General features: G+C 50.7%; 1 protein-coding gene across 1 annotated transcript in view; it reads right to left on the bottom strand.

Annotated features, from left to right (window-relative positions):
- The window catches only part of DAPP1 (dual adaptor of phosphotyrosine and 3-phosphoinositides 1), a 60,186-nt gene extending 45,520 nt beyond the window's left edge, over positions 1-14,666 (bottom strand). Inside the window, exon 1 of the mRNA XM_059818112.1 lies at positions 14,368-14,666. Within this exon, the coding sequence (XP_059674095.1) occupies positions 14,368-14,666 (299 nt within the window). The remainder of the gene's footprint in view (positions 1-14,367) is intronic.
- Positions 14,667-16,262: the final 1,596 nt, after the last annotated feature.

Genomic DNA, 16,262 nt, shown 5'->3' with positions numbered 1-16,262 from the left:
ATTTTAAATGGTTGGGATTGGCAATACAATTAACTACTAATCTAGTGCCAAGAATCTAATATGTACCTTGTCTGAGGTGTTGCTGTGAGTTGTCGACGGCATCACAACCTTTGGCTTGCTTTTTCCACACTTCCATGTTTTAAATTGATATTGATCAAAGACGGAAGCAGCCTGCAACAGTCAGACTAGAACAGCAATTAGCCTAATGACTGGTGGATCCTCTAGAAAACCTCAACATTTCAGGACTTTTATTTTTGAGTTTCTGCATTATAGTTTTTTCTAATGCTCTGACTTCTCTAATGGAATTTTTGCAAGTAACCACTGAAGTATATGGCTGTCCTGAAAACATCTGTTGATCTTTATACAGTGCCTCTATAAATAGCCAGTGCAGCTATTGCATCCTCGTCTTAATGCTTATGTCAGCATTAATGTGACAAAAACCCCCAATAAAGTGTCTGTGGGAGATACCAGGTTCTTAAGGCAAAAAATTTCAGATGTCTCACTTAACCTTCCTATCTTCTACTGAAACGTATTTTAGACCTGTCCAGCTGATAAGGGATGATAGGGATTATTGATATGGTACGCTGCACTTAAAATTAGGCTGAGGAGAGCTATTAAAATGCTGCCTGATCAATACAAATCCAACCTGGTACATTGCCATGCTCTTCTATTCAGAAACTTGAAATCCTCTTCTGCTTTAGAGAGGTCAGATAACGTCCAGTTGGGAGGAAATCTCCATCTTGTGCCCAGTGAAAATGCTGGAGCAGCGCTGCAGGTTGTTCAGCAGGTGGAGAGCCTTTGGTTCTGCTTTCATGCTGGTGTGAATCTGGAGATATGCTGTAAAGTCAACAGGCCAGCCGCTCCTCTGGTCAAAATAGGAGGCCTTGTACTGATGTCAGGGGCACCCCATCAACGGGAAGTGCTCAGATATGAGCCCAGGACCTAGTTTTATTTCTCTAGATTTGCAAAAAAAAAAAAATCATACAAACTTTTTGTTGAAAGGACGTTGCCTTCTCTGTGTTTTACTGCTATGTACGCAACCAATTGTATGTTATTTTAAATGTTAATTTTTATTACCAAGTCTGGTCTTCTGTTCTGCCTTGCTGACCAGCCGTTACAGCCATAAAGTACTGACAACCACTTTGCATTAAAGAAGATCAGATAATCCGTATTCTGGTAGGTCAGCTGATCGGTCAGGAAATTATAGCCTTATTCTCTCAGAGGTTATTGATATTCATATCCAGGGAAACACTGCACAGGAACAGCAGCAAGATTATGCAACCGCAGAAAACTTTGTAAAGCGTTATCAGGAATATTAATAGCTCTGCTGACTTTTCTTACTGCTAATGGTGGTCGTGGGGTTTCCCCCTAAACCAAAGCGATGGTATTCGACTTAAGTCATATACTGTATCATCCTCTGATAAGCACAAAAGAAAAAGCTATTTCTTGAATTTTCAGAGTTTTCCTTTTTGAGACGCTCTTTTAACACAGGTGTATTTTTAATACGTTCTTACTAAGTATTTGTTCACAACTTCTAGTACTTAAATATATAAACATGATATCCAAAAATAAAACCTGTGCAGAATATAGTAGAGGACAAACATGTCTTCATCTCTTGCAGCAGCGTAGTGTGACAGTATTGAATTTTCAGCTACCCAATCACTTCCTCAGTAACAAAGCTTGGGAACCAAACTGATTTGTTAAAAAGGAGAATGTAATGAACTTCCTCCACACTCATACCCAGAGACCTCTCTGCGAAAGCCCGGTGTGACTTGTCTTCAGAGGCCATTAATGCATGTGGGGGCGAGAAAGTTTTTGTACGTGTATCTGTGCCTTGTCTGGTTGGCTTTTATGCCAACTTCAAAGCCATCTGCTCTGGGGTAGAAAAGCCTGCCTAACAGACGAAGGCAGCTGCCATGGAAGTTTTTGCATGCTGATCTCTCAGCTACTTCTCCCGTAACCTTGGATGACCATCTTTTCTAGGTAAAGAGAGAGAACATGAACCTCTGGGTTAGGATCTGAGAAATCGTGCCTTTCCCCTAAACATACATGATTAGTTATATCACTCCTGGTAAGCAACGGACTAAATCGCGTAACTTGAGAGCCTGGCCGCATACATTAGAGGTCGGCATTGGTCTGTTCAGCTCGATCTACGGGCTATACTCTCTCCGTTGCTGCACAGCTCTTCTCGGGTTGCCATCATATCCCCTTAAATGCTTTTTGCTATATCTGGTCACTAAAAACAACTGTGCAGCCCAAACAGGATATGTGTTAACTAGTGCTTTATCGTCAAGTGGTACTTGACTTCAGCTTGGATCACTTTAAGTGCCCACCCTTTTCAACATATTCACAGGACGAGGTATGGAGTTTTCAGCTGAGAGCTGTGATTTGTCCAAAAAGATCGGCGTGTGCTTCCTTTTATCAGCCAGTGACAGAAAATCGTTAATCCGTGTTCTCTGCCTGCTTTATATTCACTTCATATGACTTACTGCATGGAAAGTCAACTCGCTTGGACTGCTGGTGTACCAGAATAAGACCTTCGTGGACTCATCTTTTTCCAGCACAGAGATGAACACGCACTAGTTGAACGCATTTGAACCAGCGCTCAGGAGTTCATTCAAGCTAAATATATCATTGCAGTGCTGTTCGAGGTGTCAGGCACTAAACTTATATATGACTACTTTTTTTCCATACGAACTCACTTGAATGGTTTGGCACCATTCACAAAAACAGCCCAAAGCACTAACTGGTTTTCATTTGCTTTCCCTTTTACTACATAGGCTCAGCAAGACCACTCATCCCAGTTCAGATGGAGCTACCCAGCTGGCAGATCTTTTTACCGAAACCCAGCAGTGGGTCTCTAGTACATCACATACCTCTCTGAGGCCCTAAAAAAGACTCAGGGCAGCAGTCCCTCTGGAAACCCCATTTGCTTTTCCTCATAAATGGGAAGTGAGGCAGTTATGGCCAGATGGGGAGGTTTGTGCTACGTGCCTTTAGGCACCAAAGTGACTCGTCTGAAGTAAGAAGCTAATTACTGTAGGCTAATGACAGAGCGATGGGGACTTCAGGTGGGTTGAATTCCCCCTTTGGTGGCTATACAAGCAGCCTGCGCTTCCAGTCTGAGCAGCTTGACCAAGTTCCTGGCGCGAAGTGGGATGAATTACAGATCAGTGAACTCCAACATTTGGCCAGAGAGGCATTAAAGTGGAGGAGTCTCCCTGCAGTCTTTTCAGCCTTAAAAATCAGGCTGGGAGATTTCTAAGGGCATGATACCTGTTTGTTTTGAATCAGGTGATGTTGGATTTAGGGGGTTGTTGGTTTTGTCTTTGTTTTCTGTTCTTTAAGGTTTGGGGAGGAGTCTTATTCTAGAAGCATTTTCTCCCATCTGTGCCTAGTCCTGGCAGGGTCAGGAAACAGGAATGAAAATACATAAAGTAATTGTAAAGGGATAAAACTCAGATAAATCTGTTTCAGTTTTCCAATCTTCTAAAGCATAGAGCAGCAGGTGAGAAACAGCTTTTGTGAAAAAAATCTAGGCTTTTTCTTTTTTTAGTCTTTTTCATATCACAAATGATAAAACAAAAAAATAAAATCCCTCTCTCTGACAAGGAGCATGTTCTTGGGTTTGGCCCTTGACGGTCTTTGCTGTTGCAGAGGGAACTGCGACGTGGCAATGAGATGAAAAAGCTCACACAAGGGTGCCTAAAGGTGAGCTATCCCAGCCCAACTTAACGTCTCCGCTTTTGCAGATGAACGAATGGCCAGCATCCCAGCTAACCAATTTAAATCTAGCTCAAGTATCTCTGCGCTACGTGCCACCCTGCAGCCACAAGCTAATACAGTTGTTACTCGTGTCACTGCGTAGCAATCTTTTGTGTCATCTAGGCTTATATTAATAGTATAGGAAAGAAAACAATTACTAGAGTGTGGCTAAATAAAATTTCCAGCTGGTTGCTTATTTATTGAACACTTCAGACCTATTTATTAATTTGGGTTAAATTCAGCAAATAGTTTAAGTTGGAAAAAGAGGAGGAGAAAAAGTGGTTAGTGTGTAGATTTTCTGAAACAGAAGGGGTTTTGGTTTTGTTTTCTCAATCTCGATTCACAGAGAGGCTTGGAAACCATTCACAGACAGGAGGGGGAAGTCTTTCCCTCTAATTTCTCTCCACCTAGAGACTTACCCAAAGCAGATGATGATTCGTGCGCAGTTGCGTGATTCCCCAGCCATGGTGTGCGGGCAGAGGGGTACGAAGCCACCTGGCAACTGCAAGGTCTTCTGAGCAGAAGAGGCTTGTTTGGAGGAAGAATGTTGCCCTGTGGTGTTGGATTGGCCCTGGACTCTGGGGCTGAGGAAAGGGAAGCACCCTGCCATGTCCAGCTGGGCTGTATGGGGAGCCCATCGCCCCAGCGGGTTTGCATGCCAGCCCTCTTCTCTGAGGAGCTACGTGAAAACGTGCTCCGGCCAGAAAGTGGACAAATATATCAGCATTTTGGCAGAGTGGTCTCCACTGGTATTTGCCCCAAATTCACCCTGCCTCATTACTGGGATGAGCGATTTATTAGTTGAGAACCTCCATGAAGGCAACATTGGAGGATGAGGTTGGCTCCTGCTGCGGTGGGGAGGGTTCACAGGAAGGTGTCGGGGGAGATGTGGTCAGTGTCTGCCTGGCCCGGGGATCTGAATCGCAGGGATTTCAGAGAGCTCATCGCTTCCTGGGAAGCGCTCAACACCTCACAGGATCAGGCCTGCGTGCTCAGTGCAGAGAGCCCTACTAAACCCCACGCTCACGGGTGCTGAAACACCACCTGCGTTTTCAAAATACTGCAGTAAAGTGAAATAGTAGACCTAGTCAGAGAACCTTGGACTGCTTGGAGAAAAGAGGATAGACAATTTTAAACATTAAAATATTCCTATTTTTCCTAAATCACTGTTGATTAAAGGAACTGTGGGAAATGTGGAACTACATATGCAAAAACCTAGCATAGCTATAGATAGATATTGTATGTTTTACATGACTATAGATAGATATTATGCTATAGCGTATCTATAGCTATGTTTTACGTAGCTATGTTTTACATAGCTATAGCTAGATATTGTATGATTTGAGGCCGAAGCTTGAAATTGCAGTTTAATGAAAATTGCATTATGCTTCAGCATGACAAGAAGTGCCTAGTTGACGAAGGATGTGTCCAGGGGCTTGCAGTCTTTTAAGGGGTGAATTAACTCATTGCACAAGGATTAGGACAAAGTAAAAAAAAAAAAAAAAACAAGAGAGACTGGGTGTTGACACTGCTTTTTGAAGAAACGATATTAAGATGAGAGAGATTTTTATGTTGCAAATGAAAAAGTACTTTTGCTCTGGTTAGATACACAAATGCCTATTCTTAGGGTGCACAGCTAAGGTTGTGCAGGCTATGCTTGTATGCATCTCTGTTAAAAGTGTACATTTGACTACAAGCTCTTCTGGACAGGTTGTCCTCCTGTACTACACCAGAGAAACGCAGTTTCTCTAAGTTAAAACTGTGTTAAAGTTTGTGTGACAACTCTTACTATTTCTGTTTCTGAGGCTAGCTATTAAGAATTGATGTTTTATATATTTTTTGCAAAGTACAGACATAAAAATTTGTATAATTTTCAATTATATATACTGCGGAAAAATATGTAAAACTTTTGGAAGATAAGATCACAGAGTAATGCCTCAGATAAATAACCTTCTCCTACCTCAGTTGTTTAGCTGAATGTGGGGGGCTGCTTACACAAGTAAGGATTTCTCATCTCCGTGCGATTTGGCAGGACCAAGGACAAAATTTAAAATAAAAAAAAAAAGTAGTCCAATTTAAATAAATCCCTTGCTCTAGTATTACTCAGCTTCAGCCAAGCTATCATTTTCCAACCTCATAAAACTGTCATGTCATTAGCGTTTTGGGATGTTCTCCTTATAAACCTGACCTTTACAATGGATTTTACACCTGGGTTTAAAAATCTCATTCTTGCTTTCCCCTGCAGTTGCCTCATGTACTGACTAAAGGGGTTTGTCAGATGAGAGCTGATTGGATTTATAACTCCTCATTATGTAGCCGGCTTCTCACCTGTAATTCTTTAATTTGTAAGCTAAGCAAGCCAGTGGAGAAACATATACAAAATTATGTATGTGACCTTAATTCCGGGCAGGCGGATCACATGGGGTTCATAATGGTGTTTATTGAGCTCCCCTATATATAGAAACTCCAGCCCGAGAGAGGCTTCGCTCCGAGGGCTGCTTGATCCTCCTTTTCATCGCCAGGCAGTGGGAGGCACTTTAGCTGGCTTTTACTGTAAGCCCGGTGAGAAATACCCCCAAGACGTTTGCTGCACGAACTTCAGCTCGGTGACCAAACATAGGCCCCATGGCAGGGAGGTGTGCATAACGAACAGGGATCGCTTTTCACGTGGCCCTCCGAACATTATTTATTGAATGCTGAGAGCAAATTAATCCCAATCCGACGCTGGCTGCTCTCCAAAGCATGGCAATTTCATGTTACAGTCTCACGATACCGGATTCGCAATTTACTGCTTGGGTGCGCATTTGTCTGTAGGAGCTCTTCTATATCAACAAACTGTTGCCAGAACTCAAAACCCCTCTGTGAAGCAGTTGATTGCATAAAGGGATGGTATTATCCAATATAAAATCCAGCCCGGCTGTTTGCGTTTCTAATTCTAAAGTAAGTGAAAAAGAATGGTACCACTTTATGTTTTTGTGTGATGGCCCCATGCCAGTTAAAAACAGATTTTTTTTAAAAAAAGATTAAAATAATAAAAATATGTTTCATAAAATTTATTAATAAAACTAAAAACTATGAGCAAATTAATAAAAATTATTAAATATAAACAACAAAGTGTATTTTAAAATATAATACAAAACCTAATAAAAATATAATAAAATATAATCCAGTTAGATTCACATTGCTTCAAGAGATCATTCCTTGTTTTCCCATGTCCAAACACCCTGAACTATGAAGATGACAGGTTTTGAGCCTGAACCTTTCAGCTCAAGTCTACCTCTGTAAATAATCAGTTTCATGTAATTTTAATGAACGGTCATAAATCAGCTCTCTTGTCCCCCCACCAGCTTGGTTGATAACACCTCAAGGAAAGGTCACGGTTTCGGGTTTTGTGGCAATCGTCTCCACAGTTCCAATAATCAGATACATCTGCTGTTCTCGGGTTACCTGACAATACTGTATGAAGAATAGGGTCACTGCGGAAAGTTCATTTCCAAAGGCAGGCCCGTGATGGGAGACTCGAGCGGACCCAGCGACCTGGGAGAGGTGGTCCTGTGGAACAGGGACCTCGAGAGACCTGGGGGAAGGAGCAGACAAGTTGAGATCAGTTGGTGTAACTTCAGTTCCTGGAGAAATACTGGCATACACGTGCAATCTGTAGGCCCTTAAAAGATAACGAACAGATAAATAACAGCCAATGTGAATTGGGTAGGGTTTGTTCTTGGTAAGTCCCTCTAACTTCCTTCTAAAATAAGGCAATGGGCTTTGCAGAGAGCACAGAAATGGCATTTGGCTTTGGTATGGCGTGATACTCTTCTTTTAGCCAGTTAGGGAAGCACTGTGCAGGTGAAATCACGAGGTGAGAAACGACTGCTTGGATTGTGCTCGCCAGTTACAAATATTGCATCATTTGTATTAGTAGTGAACTTATGGGGGTCAACACGGTTGCGTTTGTTCAGTATTTTCATTAGTACCTGGAGGACAAATGGAAAACGTGCTCACAGTAGGGCCTGAGCTGAAGGACATGGTCATGCCAGCATAAAAACGATGGATGTTACTCAGGGGTGTATGAACAGGACACAAAGTCATTCCTCCCCTCTTCTCACTGGGGGGAGGCTCCACCTTGCATCTTGTGGCCACTCCTTTGCACTGCACATACAGATGTGCTAAAGAAAGTCTGAACAGCAGTGATGGGGGATCTAGCAGGTATGTCCCATGGGTAAAGGTTAAGTGAATTAGGGCTGTTAGGGCTAGTGAAAAGATGGAGTGTGAAGGGAACATGCTGGTCACCCTTAGATAAGCAAAAAGCTGCAGCACAGAGAGTGGGAATCATCTCTTCTTCCACCCATGGCAGAAATAATGGCTTTACAGCAAGGAGGAGTCAGGTAGACTTGAGGACTGTCTTTCTGATGGTATATGGATTATCAGGTACCAGGGAAAATGGCCTGGGGAAGCTGTGAAGTATCTGCAAGTAGGCGTTTGTCAGGACAGGCTGGACAGGCACCTGTCAGGATGTTCGTGAAGGCAATAAAGTGTTTATAAATAGTCTTATTCACCATGTTCCCGCAGTTTGCATGTGCTGTTGCTGTCTACGTGTAATAGCCACCAGAATATTCTCTTGTGTCAATGACATTGTAGACACTGTTTAACCTGACATACGCAAAATTCAGCAAGTATTTAATTTATTTCGTCTGAGTAGCAGACTCCCCATATAAATACATGAACTCATATTTAGACTGTATTTGCAGCACGACAGAAAAGTACCGAAGAAATCTAAGCTCTTTCTGGGATTACGTTCCTGCCTGTTTGTTTTGGCATGAGATTTTGGGGTCTGGAAGAGAAGGATGGGTAGCGAGGGGGAGGATCTGTTTTAAAAATATATTCATCTTCTGCAGACCTTGTAAGGCATCCAGTGGGAGCTGCTTATAGCGAGGGCCGGAGAGAGCCGCGGGGGAGGTTTTTTTGTCGTTCGACAAGCACTTCAGCCGCCGATTCTCGCAGGGGCTCAGTTACACGGGAGCGCACCATGGGGCCTAAGGCAATGGCCAGAACACGATCCCATCTCATCCTGGAAGGAAAAGCGGCCTCCCATTCAAAGCCAAGGCCTTTGAATCCTGCAAGCTCAAGCACTCAGGTTGGGGTGTTGATATCCACCCAGCTCCGGAGTTTCTTTCCTTTGAAAGGTCTGACTTTCACTAAAAGGGAGAGGTCTGCCAGGAAGGAGCCCACATATGGTTTACATTTGCAGGTTGAGTGTTTAGAAGAGCCCCTCAATCTGTCCAACAGGGTCAGGGTGGAAAACAAAAGACCCCCTCACCTGCGTAGTCCTCTCTCTGCGAGAAGGGATTGACCCATCCAGGTGTTGGTTTTTACTTAGGACTCAGTACTTTGTCAGCCAAGCTCTTGCTAAATCCCAGAAGAGACACCATTTTAGTGCAAGCTACAAAAACCTCATTTTATTTCCACTTGGGTTTGTTAGAAAGTTTCCATACCAAAGCACATGTGTGGGTATTGTATTTCCTTTCAATATATCTGGTAGCACTTGGAGATTTAATAATGTGCGCTGGGCTTCACTGTTTATTGCTAAACCACAAGTCCCCTTCTCCTTTCCCAAAGTGGCTTTTGCTCCCTCTGTTTCAGGTACCAGTCCTGAGGGCAAATCAGGGTGCTGTTTTCAATTTTCCTTTCTCCTTAACACACACACACACACACACACATATCTAAACTCTAGCCAAGTATTTATTTGCTTTGATTTCAAAGACAGTGTCTACCACAAAGCTCACTTTGACAATGTGCAAATGTTATCAAAAAACTACTGAGAGAAAAATCAAATCCAATAGTGTTCAAATACTAGTCAAAAGAGACTAATCAGACAAAATTAAAGCTTCTTCCTATGACTGTATCATTCTTCATCTCTCCCTGAACCTACAGCGAAACGAAGCCTTTTGCTGTGTGCACAGAATGCAGCAGAATCCTTCCGCTTTTCCTTATTTTCTGCAAAAGCCATCATGTCTTTCCATGAGGGAAACACAACCTCTCCTGCAGGCCATCTTAGTTACTGGAACTGCGTCCGTGTTCTCTGTGCAAATAACATTTTGATTTTCCTTCTGTATCAGCCTGATTTTATTAACTTCTTTGTGATTTTTATTCCTACTTCAGTTTTTAAAAACTGTGACTCAACACTGTAAGAACTAAAATGTGTAACGCAGTATTAACGTTTCTTAATGTTAATTAACAATATTTTCCCTTTCCCTAGTCACAGAAAGCTCAACTACATCCTTCCCCTCCTGCTATTCCTCCACCAGTTGTTCACTTTTCTGTCCATGTCTCAGTTAAAGGGAAAAACCCCTATGCCTTCTTCTGCATGGTCTCCTGTGCAGAGTATAGCTACAGTCTCCCTAACCTCATCCTTAATGTCTTTATTCTGCTTTTAAGTGCCTCTTCTCAAATCCCTTTTAAATCCCACTTCCCTGCTACTTCCATGAGTGATGTATTTTAAGGTGCACAGATAATTCAGCCTATCTGAATTTTTCCCACCACCTTTACCTGTCTGATCTAACCTTATATTAGCAAAGGGCTGAATGTGGCTAAACAGCGTGGGTTGTTATTTTTAACAGTAAGAGCTTAAAAGTAGAGTACCTATTACGTTACGAAAGGCATTAAATATATACAGATTTTGTGTGGTTGTCAGGTCAGCTTCAGTAACACTTCATGACAGATTTGTATGCAGAAATCTTAGACATCGGTAGCTTTAGTGAGCGAGAGAGATTTAAAGGTGGAAAACACAAAAGAATAATCGGTGTTAATGAACGCCTCAACTGAGTATCGCTAGGATCATAAGGATGACATACGTTAGTTACTGATATCCAGCATTATTAAGTAAAATCACGTTGATCTAATTAGTAATCAGTGGAGATGTCTTGCCAGCTGAGAGCGAGAAATGGCTATTTGCAAGAAGGTGCGATGGAGCCACAGTTTTCCTGTGTACTTTTGACTGGGAGCAAACAGGTCTATCACTTTACTTTTGCATGCTGTAGGGTTTGTCTGGCAACAGTAATAGATATAGAAAAACTTGAAATATCCATCTACACCTTTGCAATGCTGTTGAAGAACTTTGGTCCTTTGTAAGGCAGCCCTACAGGGGAGCAGTCCTGGGGAGTCAGTCCCTGGGTTCAAGCCGTGCGCCCAAGCTTTGGATACGATCCACAGGGGTTATTAGGCACCTCCGAAACAGGCTCTACAAAAGCTGACGCTAAGGTAGCTAAGAGGAAAGGCTGAGGAGAAGGAATTAAGCCTAAACCCCCGTGGAATTTTACACTTTGCTCAGGGCCAGACTAGCAGCAAAGCATCTCTGAGGGGCTGGCACCGTGTCAGTGCAGAAATTTCTGATACAAAAAAAGAGGAGGAAATCCTTCTCCTTCCCCCCCCCTCCTCTAACACGCGTACTGTGATTCGAGCACTCAAGCTGGATGTTACAGATTCACTTTTTCCAAAAGAAATTAGGATTTGGGTGGCTCCGTACACCGTAGCAACCTCTTAGCGCCACGGGAAATACACTGATCTGGCTGCCTAAGGCACGCAGGCCTCCAGGGCTAACCAGAACTGAAAGTGGGGAAGAACAGGTGTGGATTTTATGTACGTATTTTTGTCATCAGGGACATAAATTCCCTGTGGTGGAGACATGGATATGTTATGAACATGCATGTATCAGTGCTCCATTATGGTCGCAGCCTCAGTGGTGAGAGTCATCGCCTGGTTTTTGTAAGATTGAGTAGATTCAGTTCAAGATATCACCAAAGGAAAACAGCAGAAAAAAATCTCTGGATGATAGCTGGAAACTAGACCGCTGAAATAGATAAATAAAGAGTCAACTTTTGATGCTAGTTTTGGTGGGGATCTTGGCAGGAGTATATGAACAACTGTTACAACTCAAAAAACCCCACCACTTTTAATTGTGCAGGTTTCAGGAGCAAAGATCTGATTTACTGTGTATTCTTCATGCAGGAAAACCAAATACTAGAGAAGAGAGTAAGGTGTGAGAGAATGACACCCAAGACCCTGGTTTGGGGTATCAGAGGGCGGGGGCAGTGAGAATGTGGAGTGGAGACCTGGTTTGAGAGGAGGCACCTGGTAGAAGGGAGGGAGAGCAGGAGGCAGGGATGCTACCGCTGCCGGCACTCACCCAAGTACAATGAATGATCAGGGTTTAAAACCTAGTATCCCTCTGCATCCCAAGCATTTGCAAAGGACTGTATTTGAGGATCTACTCTTGTCCCACTGCTAATTAAAACCAAGATGTCTCTCTAATAAGGTGCTAAAATATTGCCTTTCTCTAGTTATGTCATGGTTTTGTTATGGCTGCTTGGGACAGAGGGGCAAGTCTAAAATGTGTGTGGAGGGGACACAAAACCTGGTGAAGTTGTGTGTAGGGAATGCTGATGCCAGAGGGCACCCCTCTGCAACACACCTCCTGTGAGTGGGGACACGGGGTGCAGGGAGGTAGTTTAAGGAAGAAAAAAGCTGTTTAGCCACCGCTGCGTGGGGGACGAGAGCGCCTTCGGCGTAGGCAAGGCTGCGTGCTCAGCGGGTGCCCTGGGAGCTGTCTCTTGCAGCCGGTGCCGCCGGTTCGCCGGCCGGGGAGCCGGGCAGCAGCAGCATCTCTGCGGACAGGGGCGGCTCTCCCCTTCCACGGGGCAAACACAGAGGTTTAAAATAGGATTTTGTTCAACCGGCGCAAGTGACGCCGCCGGCTCTATGTATAGTCCGCGCCTGGGACCGGCCAAGTGCCTCCCATCTCGGAAAAACCCGGAGCGACGCGGGCCCGTCCCGGGATCCCCCGCAGGGTGACCGGCCACCCCACCCCCTGCCCGGGCGACCAAGCGGGCCTCCGCTGTCCCGCGGCTGGCCGCGGTGCGGGGGCAGCCCGGCCCGGCCCGGCCCGGCCCGGCCCGGCGCGGCCCGACCCCTCCGCCCCCCGGCGGCGATGCCGGCCCGGCCCGGGAACCGGCGCGCCGGGCGGAGGAGGGGAGGGGAGGGAAGGGGAGGGCAGGGCAGGGCAGGGGGCGGGCGGCCCGCTGCCCCCCCGTCCCCGCCGCGCTGCCCGTCCCTGCCGGCACGTGCCTGCCCGCCCCCTCGGGCCACTGCCGCGCCCCGCCGGCCCCCGGCATGGACGCGCCCGGCCAGCCGCCCGCCGGCCCCCGAGCCGGCCCCGAGGGCGCGGCGGCGGGACGGGGCCCGAGCCCGAGCCCGAGCCCGAGCCCGGAGGCGGCCAGCGCGGAGGAGGAGGCGGCGTACGTGGAGATCCGCGGCTCGCCGCGGGAGCCGGAGGAGAGCCGCCAGCCCCCCGAGCTGGCCCCGGCCGGCGGCGCGGAGCGAGCGGCCGGTCCCGCACCGGAAAGCGCAGCCGGCGGGACCGGGGATGCGGGCGGCTCGGCGAGCGGCGGGCCGCCGGGCGGGGCCGCGGGGCCAGCATCCCCGGACGGCGGGCGGGATCGGCCGCCTTCCCCGGGCGCGGCGGCTGCGGCGGGATGCGGCGCTGACTCCGGCCCCGGCTCCGGGGGGGCGGCGGGGAGCGGCGGGCCGGCGGAGGCGGGGGGCTGCCCGGAGTCCTCCTCCTCCTCCTGCCCCTCGCCGGTGACCAAGGCGGGCGGCTTTCCCGCGGTGGGCGACCCGGTGTCGGCGGAGGGCAAAACCTCCTCGTCCTCCTTCGGCTACGAAAGCGAGGAGGACGAGGACGCGGGGCGCAAGGCGGCCCCCCCCGGCGCCCCCCCGGGCATCCCCCCCGGCGGCGGCGGCGGCGGCGGCCGCGACGAGGCGCACTACATCAGCACGCAGGAGATCCAGCTGAGCGAGGTGGACCACGACATGGACTTCGACGCGGGGCTGGCCGCTCGCTGGGACTTCGAGGACAACAACGTGATCTACTCCTTCGTGGACTACGCCTCCTTCGGGAGCGACGAGACCCCGGGGGACACGCCGACGGAGGAGGAGGAGAATAGCTGCTACCTCAGCACGACCACCAGCGACCCCAACAACCAGACGGACAGCCGCGACAACACCAGCAGCACCGAGATCGTCAGCCTTGCCTCCGAACACGACACCCCCGGCGGGGACAAGCGCGCCAGCCCGGGGGAAAGCCGGTCCAAGCAGCCCGGCCGCCCCGGCGGGAGCCCGGCCGCCCAGCTTCTCCTATCAATCAAAGCCCCTTCCCGGGCTATAAATGAGTCTAGCAACGTGCGCGGCAAGCAAAACACTATTTACGCGGCCAAGCATGAAGGCGACATGAGCCTCCGTGTCCCCGCGGCTCCTGAACGCAATGCGAGTTTAAAACCGGACGCGGTCCGCGACCACGCGAAAAAGTTCATCGCGGTCCCCGCGCGGCTGCAGACGCGGTGCGGGGCTGCCAGGGCGGGGGAGCACTCGAGCGGCGCCTCCAGCGCCGTCAGCGAGCTGGACGATGCCGACAAAGAGGTGCGAAACCTGACGGCCAGGGCTTTCCGCAGCCTGGCGTACCCCTACTTCGACACCCTGCGCCCCGGCTCCCGCGCCTCCTCCGCCTCGCTGCCCGACAATGCCCTGGGCATCAACCGCTGGTCCACCTACCTGGACCTCAAGTGCGGCAGCCTGGGGCCGAGAGCCGAGCCCAGCCTGCTGCGCTCCGGCCGCTCGCAGAGCAAAGCCCTCGAGTTCGTGGTCAGCAAGCTCGACGGGGAGATCGCCCACGTCGAGGCGCCGCGGCGGCTGCGGGCGGGCTCCCGGGTGGTGACCCTGCTGGACCTCGGCGATGCCCCCGGGGCCGGGCCACCCCCCGAGGCGGGCGGCGGGGAGCCGGCGGCGGAGGGCGGCGGGGGGGGGACCAGCAAGAAGTCCAAGTTCGCCTCCAGCCTCCTCAAAAACGTCATCTCCAAGAAGATGCAGCTGGAGCACGAGTTCAAGATGGAACGGGGCGAGATCACCGACACCTCCTACACCGGGCTGAGCGCCGGCCGGGAGCCGGAGCCCGCCGGCGGCGGCGGCGGCCGGGAGCGGCAGCGGGAGGGCGGCGTGCAGCGGCAGAGCTCCCGGCACTCGGAGGGCGGCTCGGACAGCACCGCGGCGACGGCGGAGGAGGCGGGCGAGGGCGGCGGTGGCCGGTCGCCGGCCTCCAAGGCGTCGACGCCCCGCGAGGGGAGCCGCAGCCTGGACCGAGCGCTGCCGGAGGAGCTGTGCGAGGTGAAGCGCAGCGCCTCGGAGGCCATCAAGGCCACCTTCCTCCGCAGCCAGAACAGCGCCTTCAGGTCCTGGAAGGAGCGGGAGGCGGAGAGGAAGGAGGAGAGGGCGCCCGTCGGCAAGCTGAAGCTCTCCCCCAGGCACGACTGGCGGGCCGACCTGGGCGAGATCTCCGCCGGCAAGTCCACCAAGATGTCCCGCCTGTTCGTCCCCGCCATCCAGCACACCCCCCGGGAGAAGGAGCCCGGCAAGCGGGCGACCAAGTGCTCCGCCGCCGCCGCCTCCTGCTCGCCCCCCGCCGCCCAGCCCAAAGCCCCCGAGATCAAGATCAGCCTGGGCAGCCTGCAGCAGCCCCGGGACGCCGCCTTCAGCATCGCCCAGCTGCTGACGCCGCAGATCGCGGGCCGGCCGCCGGAGGAGGGCAGGGGCCCGCAGCCCAAGCCGCCCAAGGCCGGCGACGGCCCCGAGAAGGTGCCGCAGTTCCTGGTGCGGGACGTGAGGGAGGGCAAGCACAGAGCCCAGGGGCCCCTCCACCAGGTGCGGGACGTGCGGAAGCTCATCAAGGGCTCCTACAGCTGCGACTCGGGGGATAACAGCAGCGACAAGGGCAGCGTCGCCTCCGACCAGGGCGGCCCGGAGCAGAAGCCCCGGCAGCAGCTGGTCATTGCCGGCGTCCCCAGGTCCCTCTCCCCCGTGGTCATCACCTGCCAGGCGGTCGGCCACGCCGGCATCAAGCCCACCGAGGCGGGGCCCAAGGCGGCGGGCAGGGCGCCGGCCTGCCCCCCGGAGGGCACCGTCCTGGTGCACCGCACCTCGGGGAGGCTGCCGGTGGCCACCATCGCCCCCAACAAGAGCGACCCGCGCCAGCCCGCCGTGCTGAAGATCGTCTCCAAATCCGCCGCGCCCTGGCGGCACCAGCCCCCGCCGCCGCCCGCCGAGAGGGGCCGGGCGCCGGAGGAGGACCCGCGGGAGGAGGGCAAGGCGGCGCCGGTGCAAAACGCGCTGGAGAAGCTGACGGCGGCGGTGCGGAGCATGGAGGAGCTGTACAGCTTCAACAAGCGCGAGTGGAAGCGCAAGAGCGACCCGCTGCCCATCACCGACAGCCACGTCCTCTCCCTCATCGCCAGCCAGGAGCGGGACGCCGGGCCCCGGCCCACCCCCGCCGCCGCCGCTCCCCCCCCGCCGCCGCCGCCGCCGGCGGAGAAGGCGGAGGAGCCGTCGGGCAAGGGGCCCGGCAGCGAGCGGCTGCCCCGCCGCCCCTCCAACAACGCCGCCGACAAGGTCTCGGC

The sequence above is a fragment of the Gavia stellata genome, chromosome 5, assembly GCF_030936135.1.
Source record: "Gavia stellata isolate bGavSte3 chromosome 5, bGavSte3.hap2, whole genome shotgun sequence".
Classification (NCBI taxonomy): domain Eukaryota; kingdom Metazoa; phylum Chordata; class Aves; order Gaviiformes; family Gaviidae; genus Gavia; species Gavia stellata.
The sequence above is the reverse complement of the archived record's forward strand: the minus strand, read 5'-3'. Positions and strand labels throughout refer to the sequence as shown.